General features: G+C 40.3%; 1 protein-coding gene across 5 annotated transcripts in view; it reads right to left on the bottom strand.

Annotated features, from left to right (window-relative positions):
* FKTN (fukutin) overlaps positions 1 to 19,204 on the bottom strand; it is a 54,822-nt gene extending 35,618 nt beyond the window's left edge. The window contains exons 1-10 of one of the 5 annotated variants that reach the window (XM_065045670.1): positions 18,745 to 19,204; positions 17,504 to 17,563; positions 15,681 to 15,884; positions 14,569 to 14,666; positions 12,877 to 12,964; positions 8,821 to 9,098; positions 7,267 to 7,399; positions 5,737 to 5,866; positions 4,456 to 4,589; positions 3,421 to 3,545 (exon numbers count right to left, since the gene is read on the bottom strand). In XM_065045670.1, coding sequence (XP_064901742.1) covers positions 3,421 to 3,545; positions 4,456 to 4,589; positions 5,737 to 5,866; positions 7,267 to 7,399; positions 8,821 to 9,098; positions 12,877 to 12,964; positions 14,569 to 14,666; positions 15,681 to 15,884; positions 17,504 to 17,563; positions 18,745 to 18,849 — 1,355 coding nt within the window. In that variant the 5' untranslated portion in view covers positions 18,850 to 19,204. Of the gene's footprint in view, positions 1 to 3,376; positions 3,546 to 4,455; positions 4,590 to 5,736; positions 5,867 to 7,266; positions 7,400 to 8,820; positions 9,099 to 9,655; positions 9,864 to 12,876; positions 12,965 to 14,568; positions 14,667 to 15,680; positions 15,885 to 17,503; positions 17,564 to 18,744 lie in introns of those variants that run through there. The other 4 variants (XM_065045671.1, XM_005499086.3, XM_013369176.3 and 1 more) reach the window with 4 other exon arrangements.
* Positions 19,205 to 19,206: the final 2 nt, after the last annotated feature.

Here is a 19,206-nt window from a genome sequence, read left to right as displayed (position 1 = left end):
TCTGCCCATTCAAATTTCAGAAATAATTTATTCCACCAAACTGACCTTGTTCTTTATCTGTTTGTTTTCTGTAGAAGTGCCAACACAAGCTCTACCTATAAGTATGCTTACACCAGTGGAACTTCACAGGTAATTTTACAGTTTGATCAGAATGACATCCTACAGGAGCCCAGTGTCAGAGCTGATGTGTTAAACAAATAAATACCAAAAGACTGTGTACTATTTCTGCCGAGGATCACTCACACTTCCAAAGCTGTGAATTCTTCTACTAAAAAAAGTAATGTTAAAATTCCTTTTCGCAGCTTAAACGAAACCATGAGTACTTACACTTTTTGAAAAATAAGGTTGAAACATTTGTGCATTTGCATGAAGTAGAAACCTCAATTGTTCCTCTAAGAATCAAGTTAATTTTATTCCTAAGCACTGCACACTTTCAGAAAATAAAAAAACCTTGTTTTTATACTTTAAAGGGAAGGAGAGAAAGATTTGGATCAAGCACTTCTGGATATATATGCAGAGACTACTGATTAGCTCTAAACTAAACCAAAAAGTAAATTTAAAAAAGCCAGTTACCAAGGGGAAAACAGGTAAATGAACTTTAAAACTGAAATAATACAGTCTCTGGAGAATGAACTCTGAATAAGAATTCTAAGATGAACCAACAGATAATTTATATAAACTAATCTGGAAATCAAAAAGTCAGTTGGAAATTTCACCAAAATAACAATTTGTTATTAAAATCAAACATTCACATTCACTGATGAAAAAATGTAGCTTTCAGTGATGCTTCACACTCCTGGAATCCTTGCTTATGGCTTGCTCCTTCCAAGTGGCTGGGATAAGGCTACATGCTGCTTGTACATAGACACTGCTCACCATTTTTCGTACCAATTTTAGTCTCATCAATCTTTGGATACAAAAGTACTGAAACGATTTTATGCTTATGCGAAGTCCTCTATGTTAAGAACCTACAGAATTAACGGATTTTAAGGATTAGTGCATATAGTATAGATTTGATTCCCAGATTCAGTTTTTGTAAATACTTATTCTCTGCTGAAGAATGCAACATGCAACTGCCTAGCACTAATTTTGTAAACAAACAGAAGGTCTCAATTGCTGTAACTCCAAGACAAAATAAGGAGGATTTACATGCTTGCTTGTGCATGCAATGCTGAGCAAGTATTTAATGTAGATGAAAATTCAGTCCATACAGTCAGACTTGTAAGGTTTAGAAACCAGATCTCAAAGGAAACAGAGACTAAAGAAAAGTATTTTAGAGACTAAATGAGAAATACTTTCACTCTTTCTACTTTTATTTAGCAAGATGTATAGAAAATATGCCTGTGGAAATATTTAGCTTTCTGAAGAAACTGTCTTTTACCCTTTATTTTTAAAAGACATACATATCTCGGAATAGAACTCCCACCCTTATCTATGATGATCTAGTAGCAACCAATATATCTTCTGATACACATAAACAGCTGGTGAGATTCCTTTAAAATTGTTAAAGTGGATTTAGGATTCTGCATCATCAAATGATCACTTCTCTTTTGACTGCCCTCCTCATTCTACCTTCCCCCAAAATTTTGGAAGGGTGAAAGACTAAGCAAAATTGAGGGTCATTAAGTACACATCTCTGTACACATCTAAGCAAAACTGAGGGTCATTCTGGTGTTGCAGGCATTCAGATCAAGCATGCTAAATCATCACATCTCACAGATAAAAAGCTGTGATCTTTTTCCTCTTTCTGAGAAGGTATTTGGGATAATACATATATTGAATTATTCAGCTAAGCATTCTGAAAAGCATGTTCTGTCAGGATTTGGGGCCTTTATAATAATAAACAAGCAGTTCCCTTGCTCCATTTCTGTATATATTAAGTACAGTAAAGTATGCCTAAGAAACACTAGTTCAGAATCAGAGGCTTCCTTATGCTACTATGTCTAAGAAAATTAGTTCTTATTGAACTAGAAGGCCATGTTTGTAAACCCTGAAAAAAATTATCACCAAAAATAAGTACTAGTCTACAAGAAAAGGAAAGCGTTTTATGAAAGCTGGAGTTCTCAAAGACCTGTGATATCCTAGAATACAGGAGCTGGAGCATAGCACTGTTTCACGTCTGCCTTCTATTCTCATGCATTGGACCAGTCATATCTAAAAGGAGAAAATAAACAGGTCTCAAGTACCCCAGATCTGATGCTACAACAGAATTTTGAAAGAGCATGTCAGCTCCACAGGCATGGAAACATATATAGCAATTTAGACACAAGAGAAGCACAAAGAAAAGGAAAGGAATTAATTGGTCGGCCTCTTCCTCTGAATGCATTATACAAGATCCTCTAAAATCTTATATGGAAAAAAAAGACATTAAGCCCAGTTTGGGAAACTATCAATTGTTGCTGTATTCTAAGAAAAACACTCCGCAACATACCACATTTTCTGGGGGTATATTTCAAGGATTCTTCCTTTTGTCTACTTGTAAGAGTGCCTTTTGAGTCTGGTCATCAAAATATCTTCCCCAATCTTTGTTTATCCTTTCAGAAGAAAGATAACTAAGACAAGGCCTCAGACGTTATCACCGCCTGGATGACAGTGTTCACTAAGTTCCCATTAACTAAATATAGGCAAACACTGTTCAGGCAAAATATCAACAATCATTAAATCCTACAGAAGTCAACAAGGTTTTCAACTAGCCTGCAAATATCTCTTTCTGAGTTAAGGTGGGTGACGGAAAGAAATAAATATAATTTTCAAAACCTACATGCAGTTTGGTGAGCAGATCAGGAAGCTGTTGTACTTATTTGTTGATTTAACACTGAAAAGTATGAGGCAAGAAATGTGGGATCCTACTCAAAATTCAGTTTTCAGAACATGAATAACAACAAGGTCTGCAGCAATCATCTGCATTATTGACTGTAATGTTGTGCCAGCAAAATATTCCAAATCATCACCACAAAATCCTAAACTATGGAGTTTACTTTGCAAGGATAGTTGAGACTTTCTGCCATAATGCTCTGTCATCAAAACAGATGTCTAAAAATTCATTTTTTTACTGCAAAATTAGTCTATGTAACAAATACAGTTTTAGAGACTTCTTTCTCTTTTCTTTTCTGTTTATTTAACTCAGAGCTTGTCACAGCCCAGATAAGATCTGCTTGATATATGACATATCAGGTTTGCTTTATATTTCACAAGAGAACTGACATTTGACAAGCCCAGTATATCTGGTAAGGCATAGTACTGTTCTTGTACTTCTCTGGTCTCAAAGTGCAAAATCTCCACTGATTCTCTTCTGTTAACTGCCTTCCCCACAAAGAGCATGGCCTTTGCCAGGCAACAACATACAATGCATAAAATGCCAACACTAAGCACTAACTTGTTCCATTTCTTTGCTATTAGATGTACAAATCCAGTTCGTACTTAAATTTTTTGCCCGATTTGGCCTGAGTTCCTCCATTCCATATGTGGTCATCCTCTTCATAGAAGAAAAAAATATCAAGTTTCACATCATCTCCCTGGAAAGAGAGTTCCAAGCTGTCTTCTACCTGTAAGACAAAAATACATACTGTATATACTCAGAAAAATTCAAGGCTACTTGCTAGCAGGTTTCAGAAAACAGATTTTTTTTTTTTGGTCAGGTATGCAGAGTGACTCCTATCCTAACTGAAGAAAATACACTAATTCTGCAATTTTGGGGGTTTTTTTGATGCCTTGAGAACACTGGGAATCTGCATCTCAGTGGAACTACCTTATTTTTCCTCCCTTTAGCCCCAAAAGCTTCAGCAGCATCTCCTTGTCCTCTGTCACAAGCAAAATAACCTCAGTGAATAAACACGTGATTAGTAGGTGTCTTCATTTAGCAGATTCTCTCTATGATAAAACACTCCGTAGCACCAGTAATGAGGTATCACTTGAACTGTTGCTGAACCTTCATGCTCCTGTAATTTTGTTTCCTCTCTCTACCATTCTGCAGTCCACACTCTGAAAAAGCTATTATAAAGAAATATCCACATAAGCTAATGATGAACAAGCTCAGTGCCCACCTCTAGCCAACCTTTCCTTTCTGCTAGTTTTACAAACAGGGCTACAGATAATCTGAGAGTTATCACCAGTATTCCCATATGACGAGGCCCATCCAATCTCAAACTCTAAATTCTACCTTGATTTTGAAGTTTCCCTAGCATCACTCTCACAGAACATACCTCTTTAAAACTTAAGAAAAATTTATTCTGAGGTGGAATTCGCACTCCCCAAACAGGATTAAACCTAATAAAAAAAGTGTTTCCTCACAGTGTCCAACATACAAAAATCAGTAAAATTATATGTTTAGGTAAAACCCTAATAAGTAAATGTCTGAGACTCAACATACCACTTCTACACAGTAATCTGCAGCTGTACTCCAACTTGTGAATCTACACAAAGTCAAATGAAATAAATTGTTCATTATCTGTGTACCTTGCCAAATTTGTGCTTCAGTGGTAATCCTGCTTTCTGAAAGGCCGGAATAATATCTGCTTTGTAGTCCCTTATGAAGACTCCTAAATCCACGTCTTTGCTGTGAGGAATGACATTGCACTGTCTATACCAGCCTGAGTTTAGAAAAAAAACCCAAACCAAACCTAGTTAATTTAGGAACATAAGAAATATATAAACATAAGAAATATATAAACAGAATATAATAATAATAAGCAATATAAAAATGAACTTAGGCAAAGATCTTTGAATGAGGCCATAAACAAGACTTCTGCCTTTCTCTAGTATGAAATAAACCACATCAATGAAAACTAATATTACTGCACTTATAGTTAGCTCTTTCCTCGAGAAAGCCAAGAATGAGAGAAAAAACCCTAACTCTTTGAATGATAAAATAACTTCAGTTTCCCAATCTAAATGCCTTTTAAAAAAATGTATTCTTTATTTGGGTCCAAATCTGATCAGCAATGAACAGTTACAGGGCTACAGATGTGCTTTTGATTTGAAACTATTATTTAAATAGTATCTGAGATGTTAATCATCTTTCAAGCACTACTGCAAAACAGTAAGACAAGAAGTGGGACATCATTTTGTCTGTTTCATTAAAGCAGCTTTTAGTAGCTGTTCATTCAGAAAATTAATTATATTCTCTAGGACAAAACAAATGCAAGTCAAATGCACACACATGAGCTTTCAAAACCTATTTCAATAACACGAGAATCTTCACCTGTGATAACCTTCTACCTTCCATCTTCAGCAGAACCGAAAATTTGCAGTACCTCCTCTAACAGGCTGATATTTTATTAAAAGGACATGTTTTAAAATAAATAAATGTGAATTGTATCTTAAAAGTCAGTGATAAGCACCAAACTGGATGGGAATCAAAATTACATGAGAGACTACATGGCCAGTAGAAATATGTGCCCATCACTGTGCTTTCCAACTTGCGTTTCAGTAAATCTAAGCCACACAATTTAGATTACTGAATACTTTCTAAGCAGTGATCAGCACTACACAGATAATTGCTAATAACATTAAATGCTTTACTGGAAATTTCCTCCGCATCACCAAGGTACAAGCTTCTAAAGAAAAAGCACTTAGTCTGGAGCAAAAAGGCCTATTTCAATATTGCTAATGCCACATTATTACCTTGCAACCTGGTACATTTAGTTGCTAACATCAGCTGACATCACAAGCACCAGAGGATGAAAAGTTTAAAATTTCAGATGTGTTTAAAAATGCCACACAACACAAATGTTTTACCAAGGCATGTTCCACTGCTCAGCCAGAACTTTACTCCTAAGTTATTCAGTGTCAGGGCAGCCAGATGGAGCAAGGATTTTGCTTTTTTTCTGAACTCCACTGCATCAAGAGAGGCATCATCAGGATACAGCTGGAAGGCAAAGGAAGAATAAGAGAGCTGTTGTCTGCGAGTAAACTCATCCCTTAATTTTTCAGTGTCCTAAGAAAAAATGATCTTTAAAATGTTACTTAACTAATATCTGGGCAGTATCTGTTTTCACATATAAAGACCAGTTTGAGAACATGTACTAGAATGACAAGTTAAAATTTTAACTCTGAAACATCAATCTTCAGTTTTTTCAAACTAGCAGAATGTAAAGTCACAGTAAAATAGAATAAGAAGTCATGTATTAGGCACCGATTCTCAGCATTCGGCAAAAACACAGATGAACCCCAGTTCTGAACACGGTGAAGCTAATACCCAGAGCCCAGGGGGAGAACAGGGACAGAGCCAGAGTTTCTTCCAGCACATCAGTTTACTTGGCGCCACCACGTGTTACAACTGGATCTCGACAAGTTCTGCTATATAGCAGAAACAACATGAACAGAAAATTGTGCCAATCTTCCAGATAAAACTGTGGCAAAAACTGCAATGCAAAGCCAAAACCAACACGGCAGTCTGGGCAAAAATTACCAAATCAAACACTGGAGCAATGCACCATTCAGTTTGACAACTGATTTCATTAAGAGCTCTCAGGCATCAAGCAGCTGAAATGAATACTTTATTTTCAAAACAGATGCTAGCTGCTCATTTCAACATTAGAGCCCCTCAAATGTCTGAAGAATGGAAACTCTAGTGTCCTCTTTTTTCCCTTTTCATGAAATCAAGAGATGGCTGAAATTCAGTGATTTGATTATGACTCCACAATCTTAATGGTGGTAACACGTAAGCACTTTGTGTCTCGGCCATTTTCAAGTTAGGACAAAATGCTCCTAAATTTTCCACCATCTGCTAAATCAGGTACCAATATTCTAAAAATAATGCTTTGAATAGTGGTGAAAACATTAGCTTGGTCAAAAAGCAATTAAATACGTAATTTCAGAATTAATATACCATTTCAAATAAAACAAACTGGAAATGTGGGAGAGCAGTGCACAGTTTAAAAGAACATAAAATGAAATATTACTCAGAAACCTGAGAATTGCCAAAAGGAAAAATTTCAGCCACAAACACACAGAAGACCTTAATCTTATTTACACAGAATCTATTTAAAAGTAAAAATGTGTGATAACTATGGACATATTGGCTACCTCTTCTTTTTCAAAGTTTTGGAAAGTGGCAAAAAATGTCCTTACAAGTAAGAAAGCCAGACCATGATTATCAGTTAAGTTTCAGTTTTATTACCACTTACTAAACTCTGTGGATTGAGTCTCAGAGGCTGTATTTAGCTTTATGTATGTGAACAGTCCCATCTAGGTAAAAAACAATGAACTGGTCAATCAGTGAAAAAGAATGTTACATCTCAGAGACACTACCTGATTACCACTAACCTGAAAGAAAGACCGAGCTTCTCTGTACCTACATTCAAGAAATCTAGAGTGTAACATCTCCTCTAGAAAACTGGATGGATTTTTTGGAATTTGAACTTTTAAGTCATCAATGGAAACAAGGAGAAGTTCTGGCCTGCAAGGAAAGAAAGATGATACATTACACTATTCAAATCCTTTACAAACTACAAGACGCTTTTTCCTCTAGCTCAGGTTAAAATCTTAATATATAATGCTGGCAGTGATTCTTCTGTCCAAATACACCCAAACATCATAAAAGAAGAGCAACAAGAGCATCAACAAATTCCCCGTGTACTTCCAAATTTGTTCAAAAAGACATTTGATGCCTTTAAGTCTATAGATAGTTTGTGAGATCACAGATTCCTTTACTGGCTCATGACTTGCACTGAATTTGTTCAGAGCTGTTGTTTGGTGCATTTGAAAATTTAGACTATTTATTTGGCTGTCTAAAGTATGGTATGCATTTAAGAGCCAAATTTTACCCTGTACTTTCAAGGCTATTTGCATTTAAAATTTAGAAACTGTTCAGCCTTCACAATGAATGAAATGTGATATTCAACAGCTTACACAGCCGATTTCAAACGTTTAGGCACACAACTGGTACAGATTCCACATTTACAAAGGAAGAAAGAATGGTGCCATTTTAAAATAAAAAGTTAAACAGATTTATCTTGACCTGTATACACACATCCTACAGGAATACTGTTCTCAGAGCCTATTGGCATGTGCGTGGCTTCAAAAACAATGTCAAGATTTGCAATGACCTGTATTTCCTGAAATACTGCTATTGAAAGCATTGTAACAAAAGGCAGACTTTTACAGTAATTTTACCAATTTAATGCAAAGTTTAAGCGTAAGACTATGGAAAAGTAACATCACCATTTCAAACATTTATGCAAGAAAGGAGTCCCCTCAACACGTTAGCAGTATGGGTTAGATGCAATGGTTGGCACATGTCTTTGTGTTACAAATGTCACTACACTTCATTTGAGTTAACACTGATGATTTGGACAATTACTGAAAGGTTTTTTGTTGCTTCCCCTTTTCATCTAATGTTCCACACCTGTATTCAACTTTTGTGTACATATCCTTAAAGAAAGAACACCAAATACTAGGTAGTACCAAATCTCCTGCCACGTTCACTTTACCCATGTTGACAGCACAGATGGCTACCAACAGATTTCAAGCTTTTAAATATATTAACAGTAAACCACAGACTCCAGCAGGAGATCCTCTGGTACACTCGACTGTAGTCATGACTTATTCTCTCAGCTTCCCACCTGCTCCAATCTAGCTACACAGCAACGTCCTCTAAATCATAGTTCGTAATGTATAACTGGTGGGAAGCTCTTGTTTTCAGGTAAGCAGAATTGGACATACCTTCACACCTTAATCTACCAGCACTGTGAGATCTGAACTATATATGAGCTAAATTTTACAACTTCACTTTAGAAAAGCGATTTATTTTATATACAGGATGAATAAGTTATTCTGGAAGTGCCATAACGACTTTTGCCTCCTCTATTTTGAACTCACTTTTCATATGCTCCAGGGTAGCGACCAAAGTGGAGTTTCCGGAAAGGCACAAACTTTCTGTCCATGTGTTGCTTGAGCCTCAGGGGGCCGTGCCAGAGATAATTACCACTCCTCTCATAGAAGACCACCAGGTGAATGGCATGAGATGCCAGTTTAAATATGTAGTGCAAGGGTATTTCAATCCCAGATAGGTCATCCATCCCATCCAAGCGGGGGTCCTTGTTTATAATCTTTAGCCATTGGAACCCCATTTTCTCAGCAGTTTTTAAAAGTCCTACCTAAAAATGAGAGAAAGGGAGAGATGGAAAGAGAGAGAGAAGCTAAAGATTAGAGAAACCAAAACTGCATGCTAAATGCTTGTTATTAACTGACTTTATTCTCAATTTTCATTTAATTATCAGACTTAAGCACAAAATACTCCAAAATTTCTAAGACCTTAAAGATGAGCAACCACAAACAATTTTGTCCCTCAAACTATTCAATAAAACAACAAATAAATGTTGTAAGCCATGCCTGGACTAGGTTTTCGCCTTCCCACAGCACCCTTCTCTGCACCCTCAAACGGTTCTCTAAAGTTATTCTTGTGCTGAACTTGGTGTCTGTAAATCCCTGAATAATTATATCACTAATACAAAAACAACTACTGTAAAATCTTATTTTATCATGTACATAAATGTGCATCTAAATCTCACCAAACTCTGAACATGGCAGTAGGTATCAGGTTTGTTTATCTATATAGAAAAGGAGAATGAAATTCTGGCTGATAAGAAAAGAATCAATCAGCATTTGAAGATGCTTTCAATTACCCCCCCGGAAGTGTCTTATGCAGACATACCAGCTTCTCCTGTGCATGCTACAGATACTGCCTAGGAGCCATAAAGGAACGTAGTGTGCTGCCACAACACCTTATGCTCGGTTTCTTCAATTCCTTTACAGCTATGGGTAAAACAACTGCCTGATCAGATCGAGAATGACACCAGTCTTCACTTGAGTGGGACTCTCTCAGTAAAACAGTCACAGATCGTTTTAATGTCTTGTGCTTTTTCTTAAAAAATGAAAAATAGGAAAAAAAAAGCTGTTTGTCACTGGTACCTTTCGTCTGTATAAATTAATCTAAAAAATATTTCCAGATGACATTTAATTGAGGAAATAATCTTGTACCCTATTTTGTCCTTTATCACATGCTACATCTCTATTTTTGACACATCCATTTAAAAATCTCAGAACTCTCAAGAAAAGCACAGATACCAATACACTAAGTGACAAAAATAAAACTATAGTAAGTACAAGGACACACTAAATGAAATGTCCACCAGGTATTATAATCTATCCAGCCTTGCCACATCAATACCTACATTTCCGCCCTGACAAATACCTAAGCTTGCAATTTATTATGGCTGTACTTCCATTGCAGGCTTAAGGTTTTCCTTCTTTCTTTCTAACAGGCCACTTTCTTTTCTTGTCCCGGTTTTGTCACAAACAAGACCAGTTCTCTTTTAGTGATTTTTTTTTTTTTTTTTAGCTAAGTTCTTCTAGGTGGCTGTACTTTTCTGAGTTTTTGCCTGCATATTTTTTCCTCGGATGCTGTACTTGGTGCTGATAAGACCACCAACGGAATGCTGAAGAAGCTCGTGTTTAGATTTATTACTATGGTAGCTGTCCTGGTTTTGTTAAAAACAAGTTTCTCTTTTAGTGAATTTGCCTGTCAGCTAAAGCCTTCATATTAGCTGCATTTTCCTGGAGAACCAGACATGTTTTGGTAAACCTAGCAATGGAATGCAAACTTATTGCTAAGCATGGATGGACATCTTGGGAGAGGGGCAACGAGAAACAAGTGACCAAGAAACTGACCAACTGTGTATAACATTCCATTCATGTGAATATTTCATAAAAAAGTGGGAGATCACGAGGATCTTGTCCCTTTTCCCTTTCTATTTTGCCTTCTGCTTATGGCCAACATTAGGAGAGGACCTTGCTAGTCGTCCCTGCGAACTGAGGCCTAGTGACAGACTGAATCCAGCTCCGGTTGGCTGCAGAGTCCAATCCAGGACTTTGGTTGCCAGCTCTGCAGTTGCTGAGACTTTCAAGATTGGTTTTGTATATTTTGTATTATTTTCTCTATTCTTATTAGTAGCATTAGTAAACTATTGTTAATTTTTCCAACTCTCTTCTCTCTGTCCTTCTTTTCCTCCCAATCGCCTGTCCTCAGTGGGAAGGGGGGAGATGGAGGGGCAAAAGGGGGAAGCAGGGAGAGAGGAGGTTAACAATACATCTGCCAGAGTTTTATTGTCACTCCACAATCTAACCCTTGACAGATAATTGGCGCCCAACATGGGGCAAGAGAAAGGGGTAAATTTGTAGATTTTTGGCTTTTCTACTGCTCTGACGTACCTTTCAATTTTCTTGGCACGGTGCCAACTCAGAGTTGTGATACTCACGCATCTGTTTGCTTCGGACACTATTTAGTGGTATTAAGGCAAAGCGAATTACACTGATGTAAAGATCTTATGGCATAAGTTGTATCAGTTATTTTCCACATTGTGCTCACTGATACCATATCTGTGTTGGAGTTTCTTTTTAAATCGAAGTATTCATTGTATAACAACAAGGAACTGGACAATGGTCATGATGATACTGTGTGGTTTGTCACTGGTTTATTTCATTATACTGCAGCCGCTAATGAATTTTTACTCGCTTCTGCTTTACCTTGAAAAGCCTCCAGGAGAGATTAAAGAGCAGTACGGCTCTGTGTTTGCTAATCGGTCGAGCGAATCTTTAGAAAGGCTGACTAACAATACTTTCGTTTTTTCGCTAGGACAGTTCGCAAATGTTTTAGAGAACTTTGAATATCCTTGGAGTTTTGATAGAACTGTGATGGTGTTATCTGGTTTGCTGAATGTGTGTCAGTTTGTGCTTCTGTTAAGAGAAATGGCGTTCAACAGGAGGTTTGCGTCTCTTTGTTGTCCTGAGATTTGCGGTGCGTCTTCGGAAGCTTTAGCAAAAAGCACTCCGAGCAGCTCGAGAAAGAGCAAAACAGCAAAAGCTGCCGCTACATCTACTGCCCCCCAACCGTGGCTTTGCAGTCTGAAGCTACAGCTCCTCCACAGAGTTCCTCTGCCAAGGTAGCTGCAGATAACATTACTTCTCCAGCCTCAAAGGCTAACAAGGCAGCCCCCCCTTCTTCACACACTGGGCACTGTTGCTGCCGTAACCACTGTGACAGTCATTCAGACTCTGGAAATTAATCAATGATGGTGAACCCATATCAGCATCAGTTGCTGGTTGTAAGAAAGTCACTAGAAAGACTACTCGTGCAGCAGATGATGGCACAGGGCCAACATCAACCCGAGGGGCACCATCAGGACAGGGAGGAGATGAAGTGACCACCACTCGGTCCTTTTCTCCAGGTGAGCTGAGAGATATGAGAAAAGACTTTAGTCGTCGTGAAGGCGAGAATATTTTAACCTGGCTGCTCCGATACTGGGACAATGGGGCAGAAACAATTGAATTGGAAGGTGGTGAAGCCAGGCAGCTGGGATCTCTGTCAAGAGATTCCACCATTGATAGGGCAATTTCAAGAGAGTCTAATGCCACTACTCTCTGGACCCGACTCCTGGCAGCTATGAAAGTAAGATTTCCCTGCAAGGAAGATTGTATATCCAAGTTAGGGAAATGGAATACTATGGAGAGAGGTATCCAGTTCCTGAGAGAATTAGCTGTGCGAGAGATCATCTATTTTGGACCAGACAACCAAGAGGGGACAGACCCAGATAGAATCAATTGTACACGACCTCTGTGGCGCAGATTTGTACAAAGTTCACCCCCTGCATATGCTAAGTCATTGGCAGGAATGGTCTGGTCAGCTAGAGGTGTACAAGATATTACTGAAGTGATTGAGCAGCTCCGGGACTTTGAGGACAGCCTTGCTGGTTCTCTACGGGCTTGTGTCTCTGCTGTAGAGAAACTGTGTGAAAAATCTGACAACCGGTTTGAAAAGCTGTTGCAAGAAATCAAAGAACTCAGAGAAGACACATACCATTCATGACCTGCACAAACCTGTGTTTCAGCTATTAGGAAAAGGCGTTTCCAATCTCGAGAGAGAGGACAGAGGCAGCCCACAAAAAGAGGTTCACTGTGGTTCTTCCTACATGAGCAGGGAGAAAACATGAATAAGTGGCATGGAAGACCTACCTCAGAACTTCAAGAACGAGTACGTGAAATAAAAGGAAAAACTCCTAGGAAGGTGGCTGCTCCAGTTTACAAAAGGAGCAGAAGAGATTCTGATGCTCTTGAAGGAACCTCTAATTCACACCCAGAGACTGTGCAAAACAGAAATTAGAGGTGCCCTGCCTCCAACCAGGTGGAGGAAAGGGATAACAGAGTTTATTGGACTGTACAAATACGATGGCCTGGTACAACACTCCCCCAGGAGTACAAAGCTTTAGTGGACACTGGTGCTCAGTGCACGATAATTCCTTCTAATTATAAAGGAACGCAATCCATCAATATTGTTGGAGTGACTGGGGGATCCAAGGAACTGACTGTTGTAGAGGCTGAAATCAGCCTAACTGGAAAAAACTGGCAAAAGCATCCCATTGTGACTGGTCCAGATGCTCCGTGCATCCTTGGCATAGACTACCTCAAGAGAGGGTATTTTAAGGACGCAAAAGGGTATAGATGGGCATTTGGTATAGCAGCTGTGGACACTGAGAAAATTGAACAGCTGTCTGATTTGCCTGGTCTTTCAGATGATCCTTTTGCTGTAGGACTGCTGATGGTTGACGATCAGCAGGTGCCAATTGCTACCACGACAGTGCATCGCCGGCAATATCGCACCAACCGAGACTCTTTGATTCCTATCCAGAAGTTGATCCATCAGTTGGAAAGCCAGGGTGTGATCAGTAAGACTCGCTCACCTTTTAACAGCCCAATCTGGCCAGTGCGTAAGTCTAGTGATGAGTGGAGACTAACTGTAGACTATCGTGGCCTGAATGAAGTTACACCACCACTGAGTGCTGCTGTGCCTGACATGCTAGAACTGCAATTTGAACTGGAGTCAAAGGCAGCTAAGTGGTATGCTACAATTGACATTGCTAATGCATTTTTCTCTATTCCTGTAGCAGCAGAGTGCAGGCCACAGTTTGCTTTCACCTGGAGAGGCATCCGGTACACGTGGAATCGCTTGCCCCAGGGGTGGAAACACAGTCCTACCATCTGCCATGGACTGATCCAGACCACGCTGGAGCAAGGTAAAGCTCCAGAACACTTGCAATATATTGATGACATCATCGTATGGGGTGACACAGCGAAAGAAGTCTTTGAGAAAGGTGAGAGAATAATTCAGATTCTTTTGGATGCTGGTTTTGCCATAAAACGAAGCAAGGTCAAGGGACCTGCACGAGAGACCCAGTTTTTAGGAATAAAATGGCAAGATGGCCGTCGTCAGATCCCAATGGATGTGATCAACAAAATTGCAGCAATGTCTCCACCTACTCATAAAAAGGAGACACAGACTTTCTTGGGCGTTGTAGGTTTTTGGAGAATGCATATTCCTGACTACAGCCAGATTGTGAGCCCTCTCTATCGAGTGACTCATAAAAAGAACCAGTTTGAGTAGGGCCCTGAATAACGACAAGCCTTTGAACAAATTAAGCGTGAGATAACTCATGCGGTGGCCCTTGGACCAGTTCGGACTGGACTAGATGTTAAAAATGTGCTCTACACCACAGCCGGAGACAATGGACTTACCTGGAGCCTCTGGCAGAAAGCACCAGGAGAAACCTGAGGTCGACCCTTAGGTTTTCGGAGTCGAGGATACAAAGGATCTGAGGCCAACTATACTCCAACTGAAAAAGAGATACTAGCAGCACATGAAGGAGTTCAAGCTGCTTCAGAAGTGATCGGTACTGAAGCACAGCTCCTCCTGGCACCTCGACTGCCGGTGCTGAGCTGGATGTTCAAAGGGACAGTTCCCTCTCCACATCATACAACCGAAGTTACGTGGAGTAAATGGATTGCACTGATCACGCAACGAGCTCAACAGTAGCCAAGAAAGACCGGTAAGTTTGCCCACGTTCTGTTGTGAGAGGGGCGTGTTTGAGGGGGGGTGAATGGAACAGGTGACTAGAACTGACCAACTGAGGGTCAATAAAGTATTCCAACCCATAACCGTCACACCCCCTATATAAGAGGGTGATCACGAGGGTCACGCTCTCTTTGACCATGGCCGGCATCTAGAGAGGACCCTGTCTGTCTGCCTGTGATCTACAGCCCTCAGGCCCTGCATCCTCCAACCAGTTTCTGGTTTGCTGTGCAGTCCTGCCCGTGACTTCCAGGACCCTGAGCTGCAGCTGCTGGAGCCGCCAGCTCCGCACGCCCAGCTCCTGCTGCTGGAGTGACGCCAGCTCCACATCGAGCATTCAAGATCGGTTTTGTATATTTCGTATATATATTCTCTATTTATTAGTAGCATTAGTAAACCCTTTAAAACCTTCCAACGTGAAGTCTAAGTCTCTCTTCCTTCCCTACCATCTTTCCGATGAAAAGGAAAGGGGTGGTGGGAAGCAAGAGGGTAACAGGGAGCATCTGGCACAGTTTATTGCTGTCTTGCCTTAAACCTTGACATTCCTCTTTTTGGTATGACCTCTTACTACAAGCATTTATGAATATTGCAGACAGCTTCTAAAAACTTCTGATTATCTGTAAATGACTCTCAAATTTTCTTTACCAATACCTTTAGGAGACTTCCACACAATGAACGCAGAGTCCTTAATACAAACATGAAAGTATCATGTCACAAAATCATTGAACAGATGAATGCACTACAACACACAAACGTTAGCTGAATGAAAGGCACTTACTTCATATTTCCATGTTTTGTCCAGTAGTGCAAATGTAGTAAAGTCTCTTGGAGCACAAAAGTACTTGCATTCCGGACTAGGACCTTCAGGAGAACTTCTGATCTGTTCAATGTCTTTAGCAATCAGTCCCAGAATGAAAGGATCGATCAAATACACTGGTATATTGTAACTGGCTGCTAAGCCTAGGAATTTCCTAACCACGTGCTGTTTGACAGAGGATAAAATCACAAGTTAGAAACACCACGGCTTACTGCCCAAGCTACCTGCTCAGCAAGCTGACCCTGGCCTTCCAATTGAAGCTCTAACCTTACTCCTGACCAGCAATGAGTCTGGTTAACAAGGTTCCACAGGCCAACCTCCAGTTCTGGCATGGGGCTTTGGCTTCAGAGAGGCACAAAACATGAATTAAGACAGAATGTGGATCAAGTAAAGAATTTAGGCAGCAACACTACAAGTGCTGTATGTACAGAGACAAGACAACAGTCTTAGTGATTTCAAGTGGATGCTGAAAGGTAAGGGATGTGCTAGCATTATTTTTGTGACTAAAAACAGCAGAACAGACTAATAAACAGGAAGCAAATCTGTGCAAAAAATGTGCTTCCTTCCCCAGCCCCATCACTTCTCCAGGGGAACAGGTGCTTTTAGCTAAAACTTAAATAATTGGTAGAAAGAGATTGTGATGATGTCAAGCAGCTAACAGAAATACATTCAAATAGAGAATTCTGGATGCATCACAAAGGGACTCTGCAAAAAGCTTGGAGTGCAACAGGTCCCTGGCAGGATTGTGGAGCATTTTGCTTTGTTACTAGTGATTCTGTAAGATCAATTTAAAGCTTAATGAAAACTCTGTCCATGGACTGGCATATTAGAAGCCCACTTTGACCATGTCAGCTAACACCTAGTAGGTGGATCCAAGGGGCGCCACCTCCAATTATAGTGACACGTTCCTAGAGCAACCAAGCAGCCCACAGAGCAGTTGGTTTGGATTATGCCCAACAACAACTCTTAACCACAGCACCTTTCCTCTTGCTAGGCAGGAACAAGGCATTAAACAGCTGTTTTGCTAACTAGAAACATTATCATATTGCATCTAAAGAGAACAGCAGCCAGTTCAGAACCCAGGGCACTGTTCTCTTTAACCATCTGTGCTGTTCTTTTGCTGGGTGATCTGTTAAATACTTCTGTAAAAGTGTTTTCAAACAAATGCTAACTACAAATATCATAACTGAGTTTCTGATTCCCTGAGGACAACATGATATTTTGGTTGTACCCCATCTTGCAAACTTTAAGTGAGACACAACAAAAAACACCCAATTTCAATTATCTAATGGCACTCCTAATGCTGCTCCTGAACACTGGAATACAGCAACTGTGAATGCTGAAATGTAACATTTTCCTGCTTGTGGAGAGTTTTATGACCCAGCAGAACCAAACAGGTATTCCGTGATCTGAGACCTGCAGCCAATTCTTTTACCATGGCACTGACTATCCAATGAGCTGCATGTCAAATAAGCTAATCTTTTCCATACCCAGTCTGAAAGAACACAGAAGCCCAGATTAAATCTTCTGTATCAGAAAGAACAACTTTTTCTGCTTAAAATACTAATAATAAAGGCTGCTAAGCTGTAACTGCTCCTCTACTCTATTTTGAACTGATGTTTTGAAACACTTCATAACTTTATTCAGTGAGGAGAGTATCTCTTTGTCCTTAATACCAGAAAATTCCCAGTGCAGAGGAAAGAGAACTGGACCCCAAGTTTGCAATTCCGAGAGTTCTCTGAGACTTGCAGAAGAACGGTATGAAGCAGTGACATTGTACATACCCATCTAGTGATGTCTTGGCCTGACTGGCTTCCTCTGACTTTGGAAAAAACCGTTCCATTCTATCAAAATCAAAAAATGAGAGGGGAAAAAGAAGAAAGAAAATTAAAGAAAAAAAAAAAAAAGTCAATTTCAATTGAATCTCTACTTAGGATTTCTTCAGAAGACATTCAGGGGCATTTATGCAGATAGCACTTTATAGTTCAGGCTTTGGTTATATGCCTCTGGTAACTCAACACACTGAATGTGAAGCCGTAAACAACTACTCTAGCTTAGTGTATTTAGGACTAAACAAGCACTGAGGACTTAGAGACATGCAAATACTGCATGATCGGGCCTCAAGTTTCTAAGTCAATGTCCCAGCAAATGTAAAATAGGAAAGTGACAAACACAGTTAGGCAAATACCCCTGTGGGAAAGACAGCAGGACCCTACATCAGTCTCTCCTGATGTAATCTTAGAGAATTAAATGTGAAATAGAGTATATCCCTATCATAAAGCCAAGGTAGTTGGTGGCTCAGCTTTTAGCTTTTCAGACGTATGCAGAATTTCTCATTCACAGCCCTGTCGTTTACAATACAAAACTATAAGAAAGAAGTAAAAGATTGTGGTACTACCCAGCACAAAGGCTGCCTGCATTTATTAAGAATGTCCTCATCAAAAGAAAACAAATACAGGAAATATGATACCTACGTGGTTCTTCTGTAAAAATAAAATGAAGACTTACAGTTGCAAAGAGTTCCTTTGTTGAATCTGCATTGCAACTGTGAAGCCAAATGAAATGCACTGTGTTTTGGTGTAGTAACATTTACCTCTGCTACAGAAAAAACACACTCAGCTAAATATTCCATGGGCGGTATAAAAGCAGGATTTGACCTGTAACTTTTAGAGAAGTGTGAAAGCTGAATCACAAAGCACTAAGACAACTGCAGAAAAAGCAGGAGTTTATTTTAAAAACACCTCTTTTGAAAAACATGCAACCAATAAATGCTGCTTTCCTTGTTTCTTCAGAAAAGGCCTAAGATGATGCTTGGTTTGACCTTGCCATCAACAGAAGTCACTTAGGAAGTATTGCATGCCTGCCACCAGAAGCCTGCCCGGGCAATAAGCCAATATTACAGGAATCGCTACCCATATGAGGGAAATTCGGGCATAGTATTAATGCCGTTAAATGGTTGGAAAAGAATAAGCATTATACTCGGCTATCCCACAAAGCAAGCCTATGCAGGACAGCTCTCTCATACCTTGTGCGACAGGTAGAACTTGTAATAGTACAGCTGGAAGAGGAGGAAAACCAGGCTGGCCAGAGAAAGGAGCGCCAGGACCACGTTCTTATTGATTTTCTGCATCAGTGTTCGGGGCGCTCACTGCCTAGAAGCAGCGCGGCGTCGCTCATCTTCTCCGGTTCCGCGGCTCCCCCCTGCGCGCCGGCAGAGCACGGGACGCTGAGCAGGCCGCGGCGCCACTGCAGCCCCAGGCCCGCCACCGGACGCCGCGGCGTCCCACGGGAGCCCTGCGGACCCGCCGCGGCGGATCCTCACTCGTACCGCCGAGCGTCTCCGCGCTCACACCCACCGGCCGCGGCGCCGGGGCAACGCGGCCTCCTCTGGGCCTGCCCGCCCTCACCCGCGATGCAGTGCCCCGACAACCGGCTGCGCTCCGCAGCGGCCCTAAAGCACCGCCCGCCCCAGGGGCGCATGCGCGGG

The sequence above is a fragment of the Columba livia genome, chromosome Z (genome assembly GCF_036013475.1).
Source record: "Columba livia isolate bColLiv1 breed racing homer chromosome Z, bColLiv1.pat.W.v2, whole genome shotgun sequence".
Classification (NCBI taxonomy): Eukaryota; Metazoa; Chordata; class Aves; order Columbiformes; family Columbidae; genus Columba; species Columba livia.
The sequence above is the reverse complement of the archived record's forward strand: the minus strand, read 5'-3'. Positions and strand labels throughout refer to the sequence as shown.